Source organism: Macaca fascicularis, chromosome 9 (genome assembly GCF_037993035.2).
Source record: "Macaca fascicularis isolate 582-1 chromosome 9, T2T-MFA8v1.1".
In the NCBI taxonomy this organism is placed as follows: domain Eukaryota; kingdom Metazoa; phylum Chordata; class Mammalia; order Primates; family Cercopithecidae; genus Macaca; species Macaca fascicularis.
Genome location: NC_088383.1, coordinates 7,048,634 through 7,069,328, shown reverse-complemented (window position 1 = coordinate 7,069,328; position 20,695 = coordinate 7,048,634). Strand labels below are relative to the sequence as shown.

General features: G+C 40.8%; 1 protein-coding gene across 1 annotated transcript in view; it reads right to left on the bottom strand.

Moving 5' to 3' along the window:
- Positions 1 to 2,513: 2,513 nt before the first annotated feature.
- The window catches only part of RBM17 (RNA binding motif protein 17), a 28,278-nt gene continuing 10,096 nt past the window's right edge, over positions 2,514 to 20,695 (bottom strand). The window contains exons 3-12 of the mRNA XM_005564578.4: positions 18,436 to 18,552; positions 14,759 to 14,925; positions 13,620 to 13,717; positions 10,838 to 10,894; positions 9,479 to 9,620; positions 6,968 to 7,119; positions 5,782 to 5,855; positions 5,208 to 5,306; positions 4,032 to 4,104; positions 2,514 to 3,885 (exon numbers count right to left, since the gene is read on the bottom strand). Coding sequence (XP_005564635.1) covers positions 3,782 to 3,885; positions 4,032 to 4,104; positions 5,208 to 5,306; positions 5,782 to 5,855; positions 6,968 to 7,119; positions 9,479 to 9,620; positions 10,838 to 10,894; positions 13,620 to 13,717; positions 14,759 to 14,925; positions 18,436 to 18,552 — 1,083 coding nt within the window. The 3' untranslated portion in view covers positions 2,514 to 3,781. The remainder of the gene's footprint in view (positions 3,886 to 4,031; positions 4,105 to 5,207; positions 5,307 to 5,781; positions 5,856 to 6,967; positions 7,120 to 9,478; positions 9,621 to 10,837; positions 10,895 to 13,619; positions 13,718 to 14,758; positions 14,926 to 18,435; positions 18,553 to 20,695) is intronic.

The window sequence follows — 20,695 nt, the reverse complement described above, 5'->3', positions numbered from 1 at the left end:
ACCTATGGACAGCCAACACATCAGTAGTTGCCAGGAATGCAGGTGGGGAGGAGGGTGGAAATTTCACTACATAGATGAAGCATAGGGGATTTCTTAGGGCTGTGAAGTCATTGTGTGATACTATAAAGACGAATACAAGACTTTTTTTTTTTTTTTGGCGACAGAGTCCCTCTCTGTCACACAGGCTGGAGTGCAATGGCGCAATCTTGGCTGACTGCAACCTCCACCTCCCGGGTTCAAGCAATTCTCCTGCCTCAGCCTCCTGAGTAGCTGGGATTATAGGTACGCACCACCGCACCCGGCTAATTTTTTTATTTTTAGTAGAGACAGAGTTTTGCCATGTTTGCCACGCTGGTCTCAAACTCCTGACCCCAGGTGATCTGCCTCCCTCGGCCTCCAAAAAGTGCTGGGATTACAGGCATGAGCCACTGCACCTGGCCTGACATTAAGATTTTGTCAAAGCCCATACAACTTTAGAGCACACTGAGTAAATCTTATGTACATTAAAAAAGAAAAAAAAAACCCCACAAAACCAGGCCAGTGGCTCACATGTATAATCCCAGCATATTGGGAGGCCGAGGCATGCCGTAACACCAGCCTACAGTCCAAGAAACAGCAGCAGCTTGGCTAAATGCTTCATCGCCAAATAACAAGGTTCACCAGTTTTTCAGCCCAGGGAAATTGGGTCCTTACAAATCCCATCCTACCTCCTCCATCTTTCAGGATTTGTCATGCAATCCCAGTTATCAATCTGTTATCAGTCAGGGGTCTTTTTTTTTTTTTTTTTTTTTTTGAGACGGAGTCTCGCTGTGTCGCCCAGGCTGGAGTGCAGTGGCCAGATCTCAGCTCACTGCAAGCTCCGCCTCCCGGGTTTTTACGCCATTCTCCTGCCTCAGCCTCCCGAGTAGCCGGGACTACAGGCGCCGGCCACCTCGCCCGGCTAGTTTTTTGTATTTTTTAGTAGAGACGGGGTTTCACCGTGTTAGCCAGGATGGTCTCGAACTCCTGACCTCGTGATCCGCCCGTCTCGGCCTCCCAAAGTGCTGGGATTACAGGCTTGAGCCACCGCGCCCGGCCAGTCAGGGGTCTTATGTGCAGACTTAAAATTCACTCTAGCTTGTTTAAGCAGAAAGAAATCTACCAAAAAAATAAAAATAAAAAAAGGATCGGGTGCAGTGGCTCATACCTATAATCCCAGCACTTTGGCAAAAGGAGCGTTTGAGCCCAGGAGTTCAAGACCAGCCTGGCCACCATGGCGAAACTCCTTTTCCACTAAAAATAAAAAAAATTAGGCAGGAGTGGTGGCACATGCCTGTAATCCCAGCTTCTTGGGAGGCTGAGGCATGAGAATTGTTTGAACCCGGGAGGTGGAGGTTGCAGTGAGCTAAGATTGCACCACTGCACTCCAGCCTAGGCAACACAGTGAGACTCTTGTTTCAAAAGAGAAGAAAAAAAAAAAAAAAGGAAAAGGATCTCCAGATAGGCCAGGGGCAAGCCGCAGGATTTATGGAAAGCAAAATTCCCAAACCCCTCCATAGACTGCTCTGCCAGACATCACACACCAGCAGGGGTGACATGGCATCTGCCATGGTTGCCCCCAGTGCCACACAACACTGCAGGGGAACCCTTGCCAAAGCCAGAGGACAGACGCTTCACACAGCTCTCTCACACTGCGGTGCTGGTCTGATCAGAGATCCCAAGTGCACAACCCTACTCAACCTGCAAGACAGGCTGGGAAAGCAAGTTTCTAGTCTCTTGGGGGGAGGAGGGAAATGAGGAAGTTCCCCACACCGAAAAAGGGGTTTCAAAAGATCACAGATGGGCCACCAAGAATGACAACTGTCTATGACATGGAACCTTGCCAGTTAGATTGTAGCTTATGTGATTTTTAATTTTTATTGAAATCTAAAATTCTTATATTAACTTGGATGTTAATATTGAAAATAAATTTCAAATTTCTCATGTACTAACTTGCAGGAGATTTAGAAATTATTCCACTATCAGAAATCCATTATAAATAAAGCACTAAGTGATTAATGCAGTTACGGATAATTTTAAAAATAAAAGACTGGGGAAAAAGGCATGCAATAAGTTGTGCCCATGCGAATGGAAATCAAGTAGTATGAGTTGCTTGCAATTCTCTGGTTGCTGACCATGAGAATGTGAAGAAAGGCCACCTAAATGCAAGCAAACAATGTTATTACAAAGCATAACAATAAATGCAAGCATGAAAGGTGGGTTGGAACCATTAGTTTCTGAAATCAAACTAGTCCTTGTTACATTCAGCATGGCACACTCGGGTACTTGTAAGCTCAAACATGGTGTCCGCTTGAGGAATGGTATGCCTAATTCCACAGATAACTAGTTTCAGGGCTGCTTTGGATTCTTTCTGTCCTCTACAATGTTCAATTATGTAATTTACCTCACATTCCTTAACCCCAACTGACTTTACAGAACAGGTGCACTTTTATCATCAAACTCAACTTTATTCAATAAAATAATACCACAAAAGATAAAATGTTATTCTTTTATTTATGTTAAATAAAAACATGAGAAAATCCTTTTTTAAAAAGGGTCAGAATATTCCTTATGTCTCCAAACCAAGTCCATGGATGCAAAGAAATGCTGAGTTCTTGATACACTTTCATGTCATAATAACCAAAGGAGACAACACGGGCTCGAGTCTTTCAGCTGCCACTTAGGAGAGTCACATGCAGTATTTGGGAAAGCAAGGAACAGAACACAGGCATGAGTATTTTCTGGAAATACCTCCTGCCCTGGCAATGAACCTCAGTACCAAATATTTTTGTTTTCTTTTTTGTGGTCCTGATAAATTTTTAAGCCACACATCCTATTGAACTTCAATGATACAATTTCTCACAATTCCAGAATTCTATTAATTGGCAGTACAGTTTATGTGGCCAATGTGGATAATTTTATAAGTTTTAAAATTACATACAATACTATTGCAAATTTTGCCAGTAGAAACATGACCCCAAGGAACTGCCATTTCCAAAACATAATTGGGCACACATTTACAATGCACCTGCTAGGTTTTGAATTCATTTGTCATTTCTGATCTACCCTAAAGACTATGCTTGAATCTCTGAAAACAAATGCTAGATTCATGATTTCTATACCCACATATTCCATAAATCCATCACAAACCCTACAGTCTGACTTAGCTTAACGGCAAATGATTCATCCAATAGGCATGGTATGTTCACAATTCTTCAATCTTATTCAGGTTGTAAAGACGTTTTTCTACAACTGGAGTCACTAAGAATTTCTCTGTTAGAGAAAGCATCATTTTCACCTTTGGCACACTGCCAAGATGATACTTTATTACAGAATTTATGAAACTACAATATAGTAACTTGCAGGCTTTATTAAAAGAAAAAGAAAAACAAAGAATAATTTAATATCACCCCATGTCCCAAAATTTTCTATTTTTTTTTTTTTTTAAGTGCAAGAAATGCTGCATCATTGAAGCACTTGAGAATTACCATGAAATCTAACAAAAAATGTCATCAACTCAGGAGTAATAATAAAAAAGAGAAACAACCAGAGAGGCACACAGATTGTTGTTTTTTTAAAAGGATTTTTATACTATATTAAAAAACCACAAAATAAAAAAGGGATCAATCAACATATATCTTAGAAGTCCTTCCAAGAGTCTTGGTATGCAACAGCCATGGAGGCTGTGACCTTTTTCCTTCTTTTCTCAGCCTGCAGTTCATTTAAGGATCACCGGAGATGACTCGTGCTCTAGTTCTTAAAATCAAACTTGTTCTGCCAAATCCAAGACCCTGAATTTGTCCAAATTGTAGAAACATGCTTTTACCACCCGTCCACCAAAATACCTCCCATTCAAGTCAACAACCGCTGAAAGGCAAACAAAAGACAGTTAATATAGGTATCCTATAAGACATTATAAAGGTTTAACTTTAATTAAACAGTAACTTTACTTGTAAACATTAAGGCTGTAAACTCAACTTTTTAATTCTTTAATATTTAGCTGTACAACTAACCTTTAATTGCTGATTCAACTCTCTCAAATTCTAAAAATATCCGTACTGCTTCATCATCAGGGGCACCAGGAATCTGGAAGAAAATGAGAGTGTGATGCGTAAAGGGATTTGAGATTGCATTGAATGAGTTTTCTCTTTTAAATGATTTCTCAGAGTGAATCTTCTAATTATCATCATATACAGTCAACTAGTTGTCAAATACCAAGGAAATAAGTATAATTTGTTCATCATCAAAAATGTACTGAATGCCTGTTTTTATGACAGGCATTGTTAGTGCCAGGAACACAGGGCTAAGCAGTTTCTGACCTCATCAAGGCTCTGTGCCAGCGGATGACGTAAACAAATAATTATGTGGTCAACAAACAGCAACAGGATAAAGAAACAGAGTAAGCAGAGTTTTAAGATTAAAAAGGTTGGTACTCCTAGTGGCCTTTCACATCAGGTCTCATTTTGACTAGGTCTGTCTAGCTTTCCTAGCCCACTGTAATGTGGTCCATTCCACCCACCTAAGCACTTCTGCTAATCTCCAGTGGGCCCATCCATTCCATTTTGGTAGTCCTGATCTTCACTGTCTCCTAGGAGCCATTATCCCAATCAGAATACCCTTCCCTGCAAATCTCACCTCTTCCTTTCAAAGCGCAGTCCACATCTGCTATTGCTCACAAGGCAGTCTCTATGTTTTCACTGATCTAATTCTTGTCTCAACTCCTGAACTTAGTCAATACTACCCAGTCTAGTAACTGAATACCCTTTAGTTATTTTTGTGTTTCTTCAACTGAACACACCACTGAGTACAGAGCATGCTTCCTGTAATCCAAGTGCTCTCCGTACAGTGCAGTGCATGTGAAAGGCACTAAATACTCACCAAATGACTGAAACCAAAGGCACGTCTAAGGAACTAAACTACTGAGCACACTAGTTCAAGGTCTTCAGTCACCATACTGATTCTCAATCATGAAACATTCCTGTTTCTTCACCAAATAAAACTCCAAGTCATTCTTGTCTTTATGTTTAAAACTGTAATAATTGAGCAAGAGAAGCCCAAATAAACAATGCCTGTCACCTTCTGCAGTAAGAATATGTTACTTGTAGCATACCCTGTCCTGTATGTAGAAAATGTTTTGTAATCTGCCAATAACAACTTGTGTTATAAACATCAAAAGAAAACACTCTTACTTCAAATATCACACATTTTCCAACTTTGCCATATTTTTCACATTCTTCCTTGGTTTCAACTTCCAAGTCTTCATCCACCTCTCCCGCACCAACCATGTTCTTTAAACACAAAAATAAATAAATTCAAGTACCAAGTATAACTTACAAACACCTAGCAGGGATATATAAATATGACTTACTTTAGTGATGGTAAATGTTCTCAATCCCAAATGACACAATGAAAAATTTCATCCCCAAAGTACCCAAAAGTTAGTATTTCTTAAAACACTAAAACATACATTAAGCCTGTAAAGAGTTACAAAAGCACCTATGTAAGCACCAAAATGTATAAACTAGCTGAAGCTCTTGCAATTTCAAATATTGAAAGTAATTACTCACTGCAGTCTTAAACACTGTACTTAGCAGAGACTTACACATTAGTGAAAAATCTAAAATCAGCCTTACGTGGGATCTGCCCAAAGTATTATTTGCAAAAGGATCATTTTCAGTTTTAACTTTTAGGGGGAGCAGGGTAGGTTGGGGTGACACACACAAATCTAGGCAGGCCGACAGCTTGCTTTCCTCAGCTTCTTACCCTTAGTAGGACCACTTTAGTAGGACACTTAAGTATTTCAGTCAGTGGATTTGAATCTGACTTCTTGGATGCATCTGTATCAAAACATATCATTAGATGTGTTACAGAACTGAGTCCTACTTATAATAATTTAATTTAATTTCAATAGCGATCCCCACCATTTATGTCCTAAGCATCTACACAATTGGTCTTTAAGCAAAAACACAGCCTTATCTGCAACAAAAGCCTCTGCTTTGCTTTGGCATGTTTTTACAATAGCATCTGGATGTTTTGAGCCTCCATCATTACCTGCAATTTTTGCTCATCTCACTTCCCCAAGGGCTGACAGGGCATGTGAGTGATAATTCCTATAGGTGAGTTGACTGGTAGCAAACGTTCAAAGTCACGGGCCCAGGGGAATATGCAGTTACTATTCCAGCCACCGGCTGCCTTACTTCAGATAACCTCACAAGTCGGGACGACTGCTGGTTTCCGGCACTCACCTGTCGGGCTCGTGATGTATCCTAAGCTCTGCAAGAACAGGGCTGCCAGAAAAGTTTTCTTCTTTCTTTAGCAAAGGAAGTTCAGCTAGGCTGACTCAAACTTAATTTCCCTGATTAAAATGCTAATATATGTTTCTTTCCTGAATTCCCTCAATACAGAACAGACTGTAAAAATTAAATGAAAATAAAACACCAACTAGGCATCATTTACCAAGAGACTGCAAAATAACATTAGATCTCGCAAAGCAAACAATCTGTAAGAGAATTAGAAACCACATCTATACTGAAAGGGCAAGAGGGAAAAGTAGAGAAGACCTCTGAGATGGAGATGGCAGGTATATTCACTGCCACACTATATGGCTCTGTCCTTCATGCTCTAAACACATAACCAAGATTTCTTCCTGAGAACTATTCATTTTCTGCCCAAGTCTCTCACCATCTTTTCCTCCACGAGCCTTCATCTCTCTACCTCTGTTCTGAAAAAATAAAGATGAGCCTCAGGATTCCTGGCTTCACAAAACAGAAGTGGCAGTGCATCATATGATCAGGATGGCCTTTGTTCTAGTGACGGCGGGGCCAGCCCTCTCCCTCTGGCCACACTCGTCATCGTCCCCCTGCTGGCATATCAGGATCAAGACTGGCCACGTCTGATACGGACGGGGCCAGTCCTTTCCCCCTAGCCACACGCTTCCCTGGGGACATACCTTTCTCTGTGGCGTCACCCACGATGATCTTGCCGCCACGCTTGCTGGTCTTCTCCACTGACAAGGCGGTGCTCAGCCCCTGCTCGTGCTTCCCCAGACCCTGGCCCTCCCGGAAGCCGTACTTCTGCATGATCTTGTGCGCCACCGTGCCCCTGGCAGGAGGAGAAGGGAAAGGACTCTTAGCTTGGACATCGTCAACTGGAGACAGGTTGCATTTTTCCATCATAACCACCTCCTTCTGGAGAGAGTGCATGCTCCACAGGGGTTTCAACAAAGTCACTCATTAACTAGGAGTGGGCTATCAGATGGAAGCTATGGGGATGTGCAGCATGAGAGAAACAGAAAAGGCTATGACTAAAATCCAGAATATTCTGTTGTCTTGGAGGAGAAATGCCAGTTTCTCTGGTGGAGTCTCCTCAGTGCCCTGCTAGGAAACACAAGACCTTTTGTGTGCTCTGGACCTGCACTGCCACATAGCTTGTAACCACAGTTTATTAAAAAGTGGCTATCAAAAAGTAAGTATGAAGTTTCATATAATGAAGATGATCCCATTTCCTGAATGGCACAGGAGAGTTTCCAATGACAGACTATGTAAATGAAAGAACCCTTAGAGATCACCTATTTAACAAATGAGAAATAAACGGAGGCTAAGATTAGTTGACTAGCTTAAGGGGTGGACTTAGAAGTAAAGCAAGACGCCACATTAGAAATTATTTGTACAGGCCGGGTGCAGTTGCTCACGCTTGTAATCCCAGCACTGGGAGGCCGAGGTGGGTGGATCACCTGAGGTCAGGAGTTCAAGACCAGCCTGGCCAACACGGTGAAACCTCACCTCTATTAAAAATGTAAAAATTAGCCAGGCATGGTGGTGTGCACCTGTAGTCCTAGCTACTTGGCAGGCTGAGGCAGAGAATTGCTTGAACTCGGGAGGCAGAGGCTGCAGTAAGCTGAGATTGCACCACTGCACTACAGCCTGGGCAACAGAGTGAGACTCCATCTCAAAAAACAAATAAATTATCTGTACAGCTGTTAATGGTAGAGCTGAAACTGGACCCTACAACTCTCAGTCCACTGCTTTCTGTAATAACCAAATGGCTCTCACACTGTGCTGTGAGGTGTGGTATGGGGCTGAAGGGCACCCCCACCCCATGACCACTGCTGCTTAGGGCTTAAGCCACAAAACTCTGCTTCAACTGGAACTGCACCTACATTACTTCTTGTATTTAATTCCCTTAACATGTTCATTTGAACAAGCTATTCTAGGGCTAAAAAGACCAAAAACTGCTGAATGGTACCACCTTGCATCTTTCCTAAGCACAAGTTAAAGATGTAATTCCTGGTTAAAAGCAAATTCAGTAAAAAGTCAATTTCTATCATAAACAGGGAAAACAAAACATAACCAGCTTCATGTCTGTCCAACCCTCCAGCACACAAAGCTTCCTGCAGCCACAGCCATGTCCTATGTCTGCACCATCCAACATGGTCACCACTTGCATGTGGTCACTGAGCACTTGAAAGACTAGTGAGTTTCAACTCCACTGGCTGTCTCACCGGCTGCATTTCCGCTACAGGCAGCAGCCGGCAGATGCAACACAGCACAGAACAAAGCGTTCGTGTGATGCCACTTCATGGGACAGCCGTTTCACAGGATCAAAATCAACACCATAGAATATCCTCTTAACCAAAATGTTTGCCAAGCCCAGTACAGTTTAAAAAAATCCTCGGCCGGGCGCGGTGGCTCAAGCCTGTAATCCCAGCACTTTGGGAGGCCGAGACGGGCGGATCACGAGGTCAGGAGATCGAGACCATCCTGGCTAACATGGTGAAACCCCGTCTCTACTAAAATATACAAAAAACTAGCCGGGCGAGGTGGCGGGCGCCTGTAGTCCCAGCTACTCGGGAGGCTGAGGCAGGAGAATGGCGTGAACCCGGGAGGCGGAGCTTGCAGTGAGCTGAGATCCGGCCACTGCACTCCAGCCTGGGCGGCAGAGCAAGACTCCGTCTCAAAAAAAAAAAAAAAAATCCTCAAGCCCCACCTGAGTGTCAACCTTACAGTCAACTTTTATATGCTGGCAAGCAAATGTCTACTTGTAGTTAGAATGACCCTGAGAACCATGACCTTAAAGCAAATGGCCCACTTTATCAGGGAAAAAAGTATCACCTGTCCTTTGCAGATAGTAAGTCAACTCTGATTCATATGAGCTATTTTATTTGCAAATGTCATGAAAACAAATGTAAACAGTTATCAGGTTCTGTACCTGTCTAGAAAAATAATGTTCAACATCAAAATGAGTCAAAACTTCTACTGGAAGGTTGCTGTTTTGAACGAGCCCCATCATTACACTGGAATACGCTCCACATGATTGAGGCAGGCACCGTGTGACCTGCACACACCAAGAGTCTCCCCACAGCCTGAATGTCCTCAGTTTCAAACAAGCGGCATCTGTTGAAAGGGCTATCAATGCTTCACACTGTCTCTCAAGTCCTTAGATAAGAACATTAAATCATTACCCCATGTTAGCGAGGAAGGAGTTGCTAGGCCCAGTTGGAGATCTCGGTCTGTCTTGTTCCTCGTACACTGGGGGAGGAATGGCAGCTTTGGAAGACTGTGATCGAGGTCTTGAGTCCTCTTCATAAGGAAAATCTCGGGGTACTATTGGAGAAATATAAAGTAGTCTCACCAAAATACTATAGAAAACCCTCTGAAACCTCACTTGTATCAATTATTTATCTCGAACAAATTTAACCTACTTTTTGGTTTACCACAAGGAGAAAAACACCAAATCAATTTTACAGCCTTTATATGACTTTTTTTTAAAACCAGAGGAAAGTCACTATTTTCCTGATTCCAGCTTTGCTTTTGCTATTTCTATCTCCTCAAACGTCCTTTTTATACTTTACTGAAATGTTATTTACCCTTTAAAATCTCATTGAATGAATATTCTTGCTGGAAAGAGCTTCTGTATGTTCCAAGGAGATACAATCAGGCCATCTTTTGACTCCCGCAGCACCTTGTGTGCACCTGTCTAGACCCTGACCTATCTCATCAGCCTCACAGCCCACAAAGGTCTCCGAGGTTAGGGGCCATGCACTGGAGCGGTGGCTTCAACCCTAGTTACATGAAAGTCAGCAGGAAGCTTTAAGACCATCCAGATGCCTTGAGCCCCACTCCCAGTGACTGGTTTCAATTGGGGTTTATTGTTTGTCCGTTGTTTTCACGTAACAGGCATTTCATAACATCTTAGAAATTATCTTCTTTAAAAGATAAATAAAATCCAACAAGTTTTAAAAAGTACTATAAATGAGAATATCTGCTTGGGATAGTTTAGGTATGGTCCAATCCAGAGAATGGGAAAATGACCTAGATGATATTCAGAAGTCCAATCCCAATCCCCAAATTCTAAGGAACAGTGGGCGAGGGTGTTTTGGCAATACAATGACACGCAAACCCAACTGCACTGAAATGGAAAGGGAAGAAAAAAATCTAATCAAGGAAGGCATTGCCACCTTGTGGAGGGTCATGAATATAACAGCCTCTAAACCTCTGAGTTAAAAAACTGTAATGATCTGCTGTTTTAACTCCAAATGAATCTAACAAGTAAGATATGTTAACGAAAACAAAGTGAATTGCATAAAAGAGATGGATTCCACTGCATGAAATCCAAGCCTCAGAGCCTGGCATAGAAAGGTCTCTGCAGGAGGGAGGGCACTGCATTCTGAGATCCAGGTGCAGCCTCAGGTGACAGAGCCAGGCAGGCTTGCAGGTCGTTTCCCTCTACACTCAGGAAACCTGGTGCCCAAGCTGAGATCCCCCGTGATTGGGTTAAAGACCTGTATCAGAATAAAAGAGGAAGACACAGATCTACTTACACTCTTTGTCTTTCTCCACCAGAGAAGTGGGTGGGGCAATGGCAGCGCCGCCCATACCTGCAAAACCACAAATCCAAGCATTAAAGGAGGTTTCTGATGCCAGACTCCCAAGGACTATGACACACCATATATCTATCACCCACCCCCCTAAGAAAAAACTAAAAAGGGAGGACCTGCTACTTCTGATGACCTCCTGCTACATATAAACAAACCTCTGATGCTAGGATCTAAAATGTAGAAAAGCGGCAACACTCCCTCAGATACGCAAAATTGTTCCTTCATAAAAGGAACTCAAGAGCCCCACAATGTAGTTTGCAAATGATCATTTTAAGGCAAAACAATACAACCAAGAGAACCAGCAGAAACTTAAAAGAGAGGAATGTAACTATCTACTGAGAGCAATACCTATCAGGCCCTTTATACACATGGCCTTGTTCGGGCTTCACAGACCTCTGAAGTAGATATTACTGCATCCGGTTTACAGATAAGACAATGATCAGAGGGGAGTGAATCAACAGAAAGGGAGTAAACTCAGCTCCCTGTGTTGCCAAATCCCCCCCACCACACAGCACGCTCCTTTTCCAGGGTGCAAACCACTGGAATTAAAAACACATTTGAGGCCGGGCGCGGTGGCTCAAGCCTGTAATCCCAGCACTTTGGGAGGCCGAGGCGGGCGGATCACAAGGTCAGGAGATCGAGACCACAGTGAAACCCCGTCTCTACTAAAAATACAAAAAATTAGCCGGGCGCGGTGGCGGGCACCTGTAGTCCCAGCTACTCAGGAGGCTGAGGCAGGAGAATGGCGGGAACCCGGGAGGCGGAGCTTGCAGTGAGCCGAGATCGCGCCACTGCACTCCAGCCTGGGCAACAGCGTGAGACTCCGTCTCAAAAAAAAAAAAAACACATTTGAAAGTGTGGGTCCTTCTGGCTCCTGAAGAAACTGCTGCATGTTGTTACTATTCCTGGTGTATTTCCTGGACAATGAATGGTGAACACAAACAAACCAAAAGAGGTAAGACAGATCTTTTCTATCTGCTATCTGACAACTGGAAGGAGAACATCAGTGGAGACCACAGGAATTTTGCATTAGGTATAAGTCCTAACATACATGGATTATATATACATAATATTATATAATACATATGTATTATACCTTAATCAACAATGAAATAACATAAAATGTAAAATTTTAAAAACCGATTACAAAGTCATGCTGCATCAGCACAAAATGTTTGACAAAAGAAATTATTCTGGCTGGACACAGTGGTTCACTCCTGTAATCCCAGCACTTTGGGAGGCTGAGGCAGGCAAATCACTTGAGGCTAGGAGTTTGAGACCAGCCTGGTCAGCATGGTGAAACCCCATCTCTACTAAAAATGCGAAAATCAACTGGGCACGGTGGCGCACACCTGTAATCCCAGCTACTCGGGAGGTTGAGGCAGAATCACTTGAAACTGGGGGAGGGAGGTTGCAGTGAGCTGAGATGGCACCACTGCACTCCAGCCTGGGCAACAGAGCCAGAGGGTCTCAAAAAAAAAAAAAAAAAGAGGCCGGGTGCGGTGGCTCACACCTGTAATCCCAGAACTTTGGGAGGCTGAAGTGGGTGGATCACTTGAGGTCAGGAGTTTGAGACCAGCCTGACAAACAGGGTGAAACCCCGTCTCTACAAAAAATGTAAAAATTAGATGTATGTGGTGGTGCACACCTGTAATCCCAGCTACTCTGGAGGCTGAGGCAGGAGAATTGCTAGAACCCAGGAGGTTGGAGGTTGTGATGAGCTGAGATTGCACCACTACACTCCTGCCTGGGCGACAGAGTGACTCCAATTCAAAAATAAATAAATAAACTATTCTAAAGAATTATTCTAGAGATTATTCTAAAGCCAGTGTCCACGCATTTTGATCAACAGGACTGGATGATATAAAATCCTCAAGGAGAAATATGAACCTGAGTAAAACCTTCTTATATTTCTTTTGAAATACTTCCTATGATCATTTTACTAACCTCGTCACTAGGACCGAGATTACTGATTCTGAAAAGCAGATTAGCTCTAATAAGTTCAGTTAAAAAAATTCAGGGTGATTACTGGAAATCTGCTACTAATCACATTAAAATAAGAACATCAATCTGTCAACAACTATACATATAATGGGCATGCCACTACTTCCCTATCATGAGCTACATGGTCAAAGTCTTCTCATTCAAAGCTATCTAGTTCCCGCTGGTGTTTAAGAAAAAAACAAAACAAAACAATGTCCTTAATATGGAAAGCATGCCTCCTTATTAAAAAGGGTAGTCAATTTATAAGCTGGAAAAACGAGACCTACAAATATTCAACCTGTATACTGAATTCCAAAACAAGTTAACAAAAACCAACATCTGAGGATTAACTAAGATAGTGGAGAAGAAATGTGTCACAATGCCCAACACAGACACAGTCAATGTTAACTAGGCTTCTCCCCTAAGAGAAACAACAGAGTGGATTCAGCATAGGCCAACTGGACTGTGCTGCAGTAAGACAGTATAGGAACAGATTTTAAGCTAGTCCCAAAGTATCCAATAAATAAATGTTAGAAAGTGGTTGTGAAGCTCCAAGGAAAATATATATGAAAACCCAATATAAATTAAAACTTACGCAAATGTGTATTGCTGGGATTCCAGAAAGAAAATTACCCAAATCAATGTCAAATGAACTATTTATCAAACTGAAAAGAAAAAGCACATAGTGGAATTGTACTTCTACTATTTAAATATATTTAAGACATATTTGTTCATGCCTTACTTCTTTTCCTCCTCTCTCGCTCATAATCTTCATCTTCATCAGAATCTGGATCTGGTCTCCTTGCAAACCCACTTGCTTCATGTCTGTCTTTGCGCCTTCTGTGATAATAAAGGAAATAAATAAATAAATAAAGGATGAACCAATTTAGAGACCTGAACCTGGGATGACTTCCTCTTGGCCAGAAGATAACCAAATCCTTTCACAATCAACTATTAAGTTGCGGGGGTAGGAAGCATAGCTGGTAAAAGATTAAAGTAGATAAAGTATGAAAAGTGAGAAAAATTCAAGAGATAAATTGAGCCAATAACTATATGAGAGTAACCAGCAATTAAAAAAAGGTTCCTTGACGTTGACCTTTTCCAATGTTAAAGCCTATCAACATAGTAATAGTTTAATCATTTCAATAGTCTATAACACTTTCACTCATGAAATGATTCAAAAAATGGGAAACAGTATATTCATATTTAATATATGTTAACTATTTGACAATTAATACTAAATATTTTTAAAAAGAAGAACTACAAATACATTCTACTACTTGTACTTTGCAAAAACATAAATAAAAGCTGCATAGGAATTTTTAAAAATCCACCTGGCTCAAAAATAGTAAAGTTAAGAAGAGTATTTTAAGTACTTTAAATAGTTGTGATTTTACAAGTTGAGAATCCCTTATTCCAAATACCTGGGACCAGAAGTGTTTCGAATTTTGGAATATTTGCATTACAATTACCGGTTCAGCATCCCTAAGCCAAAATCCCCCAATGCACATTTCCTTTGAGCGGCATGTTGGCATTCCAAAGATTTGGAGTGTTTCAGATTTCGGATTTTTGAATTAGGGATAGTCAACCTATAGCAGAGTACCAGCATAGAAAAAAAATTTTCAACATCAGGTTTATAAGTTATTTTTCTAACAACTCACTCAAAATATACACTTTAGGTCTTCAGTCTATAGGTGAAGTTTGCTGTGATTCTGAGATGTAACAGGTACAAATCGTAAAACAGTTTCATTCCTTGTAGTGACTGATCAGATCACCCATGAAAATTAACTTCAGCCTTACAGACAGCAGTGAAGTCCATTCATTAACATTTTAACGAACATTTCAACTGTAAAACATCCCGAAATCCGAAGGAAGCCTTACTTTTCCCTTTCTTCTATTTCCTTTTGTCTTTCCAGCTCCCGCTGTCTCTGTCGTTCCTCTCTTTGGCGCTTCACTACTTTCTCATAATCATTAGGAAACATAGGGTCATATTCGTCAGCTAAGGGAATCAGAACTTCCCCTGCAGAAAACCCACTGGGAACAGGATCCTGAGGAAGGTAAAAACAGCAGTAAAAATCATCTTTATATCTTACCAGTTTACTCACAAAATTAAGGTCAAAGCATATGGGAGATAAAAGGGCCTTGAACATCATCTAGCTCCCTCCTTTGTTTCACAGACAAAGAAAACAAATACCAGACAAGGCCACATGCCTCATCAGGTGGCAGCAGAAACAGGACACAAAATTTCACCTCTTAGATTAGTACTATTTCTATAATACTCTATGGCATTTTTCCTGGAATTCCTAAATAAGCCACTACCAGCTAAAATGTTAGTTGAGTAAAAAATTTGAATATTTATAGTAAAGCACTGAATACTTGTTTTTACAGATCTCTATGACAACTTAAAAAATAAAACAACCATGAACACCACAATCATTCTTGCAGTCATCATTTTAATAGAATAACTTCAGATTCTGATTACATGGAGATAACAATATATGGAGATCTTAGAAACCATCTTCTCGGTCTTTTTAATCCTCAGAACACATGTCCCTTCCCAGGTAGGCTGCATTTCAGGCACTGAGTTTGATACATGGGGATGTAATTTCCCTTCCAGCATCATATTTTTTTTAAGGTTCACTAAAATCAGGTTTAGATAACAGTTTGTGCTTTCTCATCTATACATTCAGAAACTTGGTCTACTCTTTGAAAGACAAGAAGTAGCCACGACAAAGAAATTAGCAAAACAAGAGAGGCAGAGCACAGCCAGGAAATATCTGAGTAGACACAGAACTTTACCCTAGGCTGGCCTCGGTCTACACGTGGTGCTGGAAGCCCTGACCCAACTTTCCTAAACCTTCCCACACTTTCTCCTGTTAGTTTTCTTAGCATAATTCTTCGTTATTAGCTGTAACAATAAGATGCCTTTTCTCGTTTTCAAAGACACCTCAAACAAGCACAAGTTAGGATTAGTGTCCCCTTTTTGTTAAACACACATCCAAAACAACAAGGATTCATGTCCTTGAGGGCCCAGTCTGTACCTCTTACAGGAGGTACACTGTCCAACTGTATCAAAGGCAAGAAGGTCGTTTGTAAACATGTTTCCTGCTTGAACACAGAACCAGTAAGATTAAGACAGCTTACATGCCATATTACACCTCAATCTAACAGTTCCTTTGTTTCATGGTTGGGTCTGACATTTTGCACTATAAAACAAACACCTCATTTCCTTATGACGAAGTATCAGGAAATGCTATGATCCAATGAATAAGAGCAATTAGGAAAATAACTATAATCACCTCCCAGGCCCTACCACTGGAAAAGATACTTAACGTAGGGCTCCTAAAGGTTAGTTATGCATTTGTATTCATTTTATAAAAGACATTTTAAAAACACAAAAGCACATGAAGATTTATTTTCAGTTATTATTTAGAGAGAAACTGACAATCAGCCACTCAATTTATCTAACACAATTATCACAACGTGTCTAAGAGAACAAATTGTCAATATGAAGGTTCATTCTCTGACACTTCAAAATTTCAAAGAAAAAAACCTTTACGTATAAACCCTGCTATGCTTAACAATGAAATCAATCATCCTTTTCTAAATGCTGCAATGAATAAAGTGATTTGTTCAATTAAAAAAAATTAAAATGTTAATACCCTCAATGCTGAGGAGGGAAGATGGGGTAAAATTCACCCCATATGCCTGAGGTGATACTGTGCACTGCTGGGAGTCAACTGGTGCCAGAACAGACCGGCCATAAAAACGGCTATCTTAATGCCAGCTCAGGAAATCCAAGAAAATAACCCTAATAACACAGAAACAGCTCTGTAAAGATGTTCATTAGTGGGCTGGGTGCAGAGGCTCATGCCTGTAATCTCAGCACTTTCGGAGGCCAAGGCAGGTGGATCGTTTGAGCTCGGGAGTTCAAAACCAGCCTGGACAACATGGTGAAACCTCGTCTCTACAGAAAATTAGTCAAGCATGATGGCATACGCCTGTGGTCCTAGCAACTCAGTAGACTGAGGTGGAAGGATCGCTTGAGCCCGGGAGGAGGACGCTGCAGTGAGCCAAGACTGCACTACTGCTCTCCAGCGTGGTGACAGAGCAAGACCCTGTCTCAAAAATAAAAACCCCAAAAAGATGTTAATTACAGTGGTATTTATAAAGGCAATGTAAAAGCAAATCTAGGTGGTTTTACAGTCAGGGAATACTTGTGTAAATTATGATGCATTCACTTAATGTGAATAAAATTAAAAATTGATCGTGAAAACTTTGTAACAAGGAGGAAAAAGGCTTACTCATTAAATAGGAGACTAATATTATAGGTACTAGAACCAATACACAATTAGAGAAGAAACGATGAACCAGTTTTTTAATTAGATGTAGTAGGAAAAAACTAGGTATCAAATTTACGGGGGAAAATGCTCAATGATTAGGAATCAGCAAAAAAACACCTCCACCATGGGGTGCCTTCCCACCTGAAGAACTACCAGCCCTCAGGAGCAACACCCGCTCCCCTCAGAAAAGGGTAACTCAAGGCTAAGCTGCAGCCACGGCCTGGCCCAGAACACAAGCAGGACAGGCCGCAGGCGGAGCCCAGCCCAGAACAGTGACGCGAAACGGAGTTTTGGGCAGGAGTGTGCCCTTGGGGCTGCCCCAGCCTGATGCAGCCCTTCCCACAGGTGGTGGGAAGGATAAGCACGCCTTGCTAAGAAACTGTCTTGATAGCACTATTATTAATCTTTTGGTCATTTTCCATCAGGCGGTTTTGTGCGATTCATAGTGTTGTTTAAATGACCACAGTCATTATCTGAATGCCATCTGTGGAAAGATTAATGTATACTTAAATAGTGGGTATAATTTTAACTAGTTTATTCACTCATTTTACCTCATTTTTTCTAGTTTTAACTATGATTTTGAGTTATCCTTTCCAGATTTTCTTCATCCTCAGTAACCCAATTTATAGACTTGACCACATGTTTGTTTTCAAGCATATGTAAAATCACTGGAATCATAAAGGTTAGGGTGGAAGTGGGTTTTAAAACCCCTTTCTCTGTTTTAATCCACAATAAATCAGTAAGTACTAACATTGTTATGATAGCAAAAAATAGAAACAACCCATATATCCAGCATTAAAGGAATTACAGTTCATCTACACAAGAGAATAGAGTGAAGCCATTAACGTGATCATACAGTCCTGTATTTTTTGACACAGTCACAATGTATTAAGTAAGAAAAGCAAGTTAGCAGAAGGTGGAGCAGGCACAGAATGGAAAAATATAAGTTCTTCACTTCTGCAGTGTATGACTGAAGGCAATTTGTTTTTCTTTCTGCCTATTTCTAGTTTCTGATTTTTCTACGACAAATTATTTTATTTCAAATAGATAAATTTCAAAATTGGCAAAACAAAAGTAAAAATTAGGTGGGAAATAATATTGACTTGGTTTCAAAGGCCTACTAAGGAGACCATCTGTTAAGAGTAACATATATGCAAAATAAGCCACATGGAAAACAGGAAAATGTATCAAGGTCACAGGCAGGTGCGGCCTTACCTTCAGCCCAGCTGCTACATGTGGTGGCGTGTCCACAATTTGCCGGTCATCTGAGGAGCCACCTCGCTTCAGGTCAATGACTGGGGCGAGGACTGTACTTTGTTTCGTCCTTTGGCTCTAAAATCATCAAAAACGAGGAAAACATACTGAAGTTTCAAATTAAAATTCACTGTTTGCAACAAATACTTTCTTTCTGGTCCCTGCAACAAACCTTTGAGATATGAGAAAACCATAATCTTAAAACAACAGCCTTTTAATTTATTACTATAATCATGTTATTTTCTTTTCAGCTTTTCAAAAAAACACGAGATTTTCTCCATTTCTGTGAAAGGTTTACGGTAAACTTGGTCACTTTCAAAAGATACCTGGGGATGAGGATTTTGTTCCCTCCTACTAGGATACAGAATCCTTCCTACCTCCTTTATTATAAATCTACAAAAAAAAGTTTTTAAAAGAAAACAATCATTCCTACACATTCAATTATAGTTAATGTTCTACCATACTTTCTTGGCCTTACACCTATATTTTTTGCTACACCATTTGAAAGAAAGTTGGCAACATCATGACGCTTCACCCTAATCTCCTGAAACTGTGGACATTCTCCTATGTGAGGTTACCACCCCTAAAAAAATCACTAATTCCCATGTCATTTCCCATCCAGTTCATATTCAGATTCTCCAAGATATCCCCAAAATGTCCTTTAAACAGCTGATTTTTTTGAACCAGGATCCTACCAAAGTTCCTGAAATGCTTTTGTTTTTTAAGTGTCTTGATTAAGAACAGTCCCTCTTCCCCATCATCATCATCACCATCATCTTCATCTCCTCTTCCTTTTTTTCCTCTGACACTATCTTGCAAAATGCTGTTTGTTCTAGATCTGTCTAATAACTACCTGGCTATTTAGTTTAGCTTGTTCCTCTATTCCTTGTAACTCCTGAAACCTGGAGGTTAAAGGCTTGATTGAATTCAGGGTAAAGCTTTTAGGCAAGAACACTTTGCAGGTGAGGCAGTGTGCCCCTTCCGGCATCACACAGCAGGCACACTGAGTCAGGCTGCCTATCAGCAAAGCTAAGGTTGATCACATGGGTATGCTGGCAACCATTAGATCTTTTGATTAGAAAGGTTTAATTTTTCTCTTTTGCAAGTCAAAGTGTTACAAATTTTCATTACCACTATAAAAGGCACAAAATAAGCCTTCATCTCTCCTGAATATAACAATACTTATAAATTTAAGCAAACAAAATTTAACCCAATTAACAACTCACAAAGTAAATATGAAAGTTTAAAGAACGGAAGGGGGATTTATTAGAATCACATCTTTTCTTTTTTTTTTTTTTGAGATGGAGTCTTGCTCTGTCGCTAGGCTGGAATACAGCGGTTCGATCTAGGCTCACCGCAACCTCCGCCTCCCAGGTTGAAGCAATTCTCCTGTCTCAGCCTCCAGAGTAGCTGGGATTACAGGCGCATGACACCACACTGGGCTAATATTTGTATTTTTATTAGAGACAGGGTTTCACCATGTTGGTCAGGCTGGCCTCAAACTCCTGACCTCAGGTGATCCACCCGCCTCGGCCTCCCAAAGTGCTGGGATTACAGGTGCGAGCCACCGTGCCCAGTCAGAATCACGTATTTTCTATTATTATTTTCTATTCAATATAGAGTTGGCCCTCTGTATCTACAGGTTCCACATATCTAACCCCAGGATGAAAATATTAAGAACATAAAACAATACAAGAAAAAATACAAATTAAAAAACCAATACGGTATAACAACTTTTTACACAGCATTTACATTGTGTTAGGTATTGCAAGCAATCCAGAGATTATTTAAAATATGGGAAGATATGTGCTGGTTATGTGCAAACTCCACACCATTTTATATAAGGGACTTGGGCAGTCTTAGATTTTGGTATCCGGTGTGGGGGGATCCTCGAACCAATCCCCTGTGGACACCAAGAAACAACTCTGTATTTTTCAAATGGAGATACAAATGAAACCACAGCTTCAAATTTTCTCTACCAAATAAATATCTTTACAGGTTTGGCTAGGCCAATCTAGTATTCTGAGTAACTAAACAGCCTAAGAGAATGCAATCTTCATTTCCCTTAAACAAACAAACAAACAAACCCACAAAACTAACTGTACATAGCAATCTCAAAAGTTTTAGAAAGTTAGTAGAAATAACTTCACAAGCTACCTCAAGTTTTAAAAATCTATATGAGGCCGGGCATGGTGGCTCACATCCACATCTTTCCTGCAAA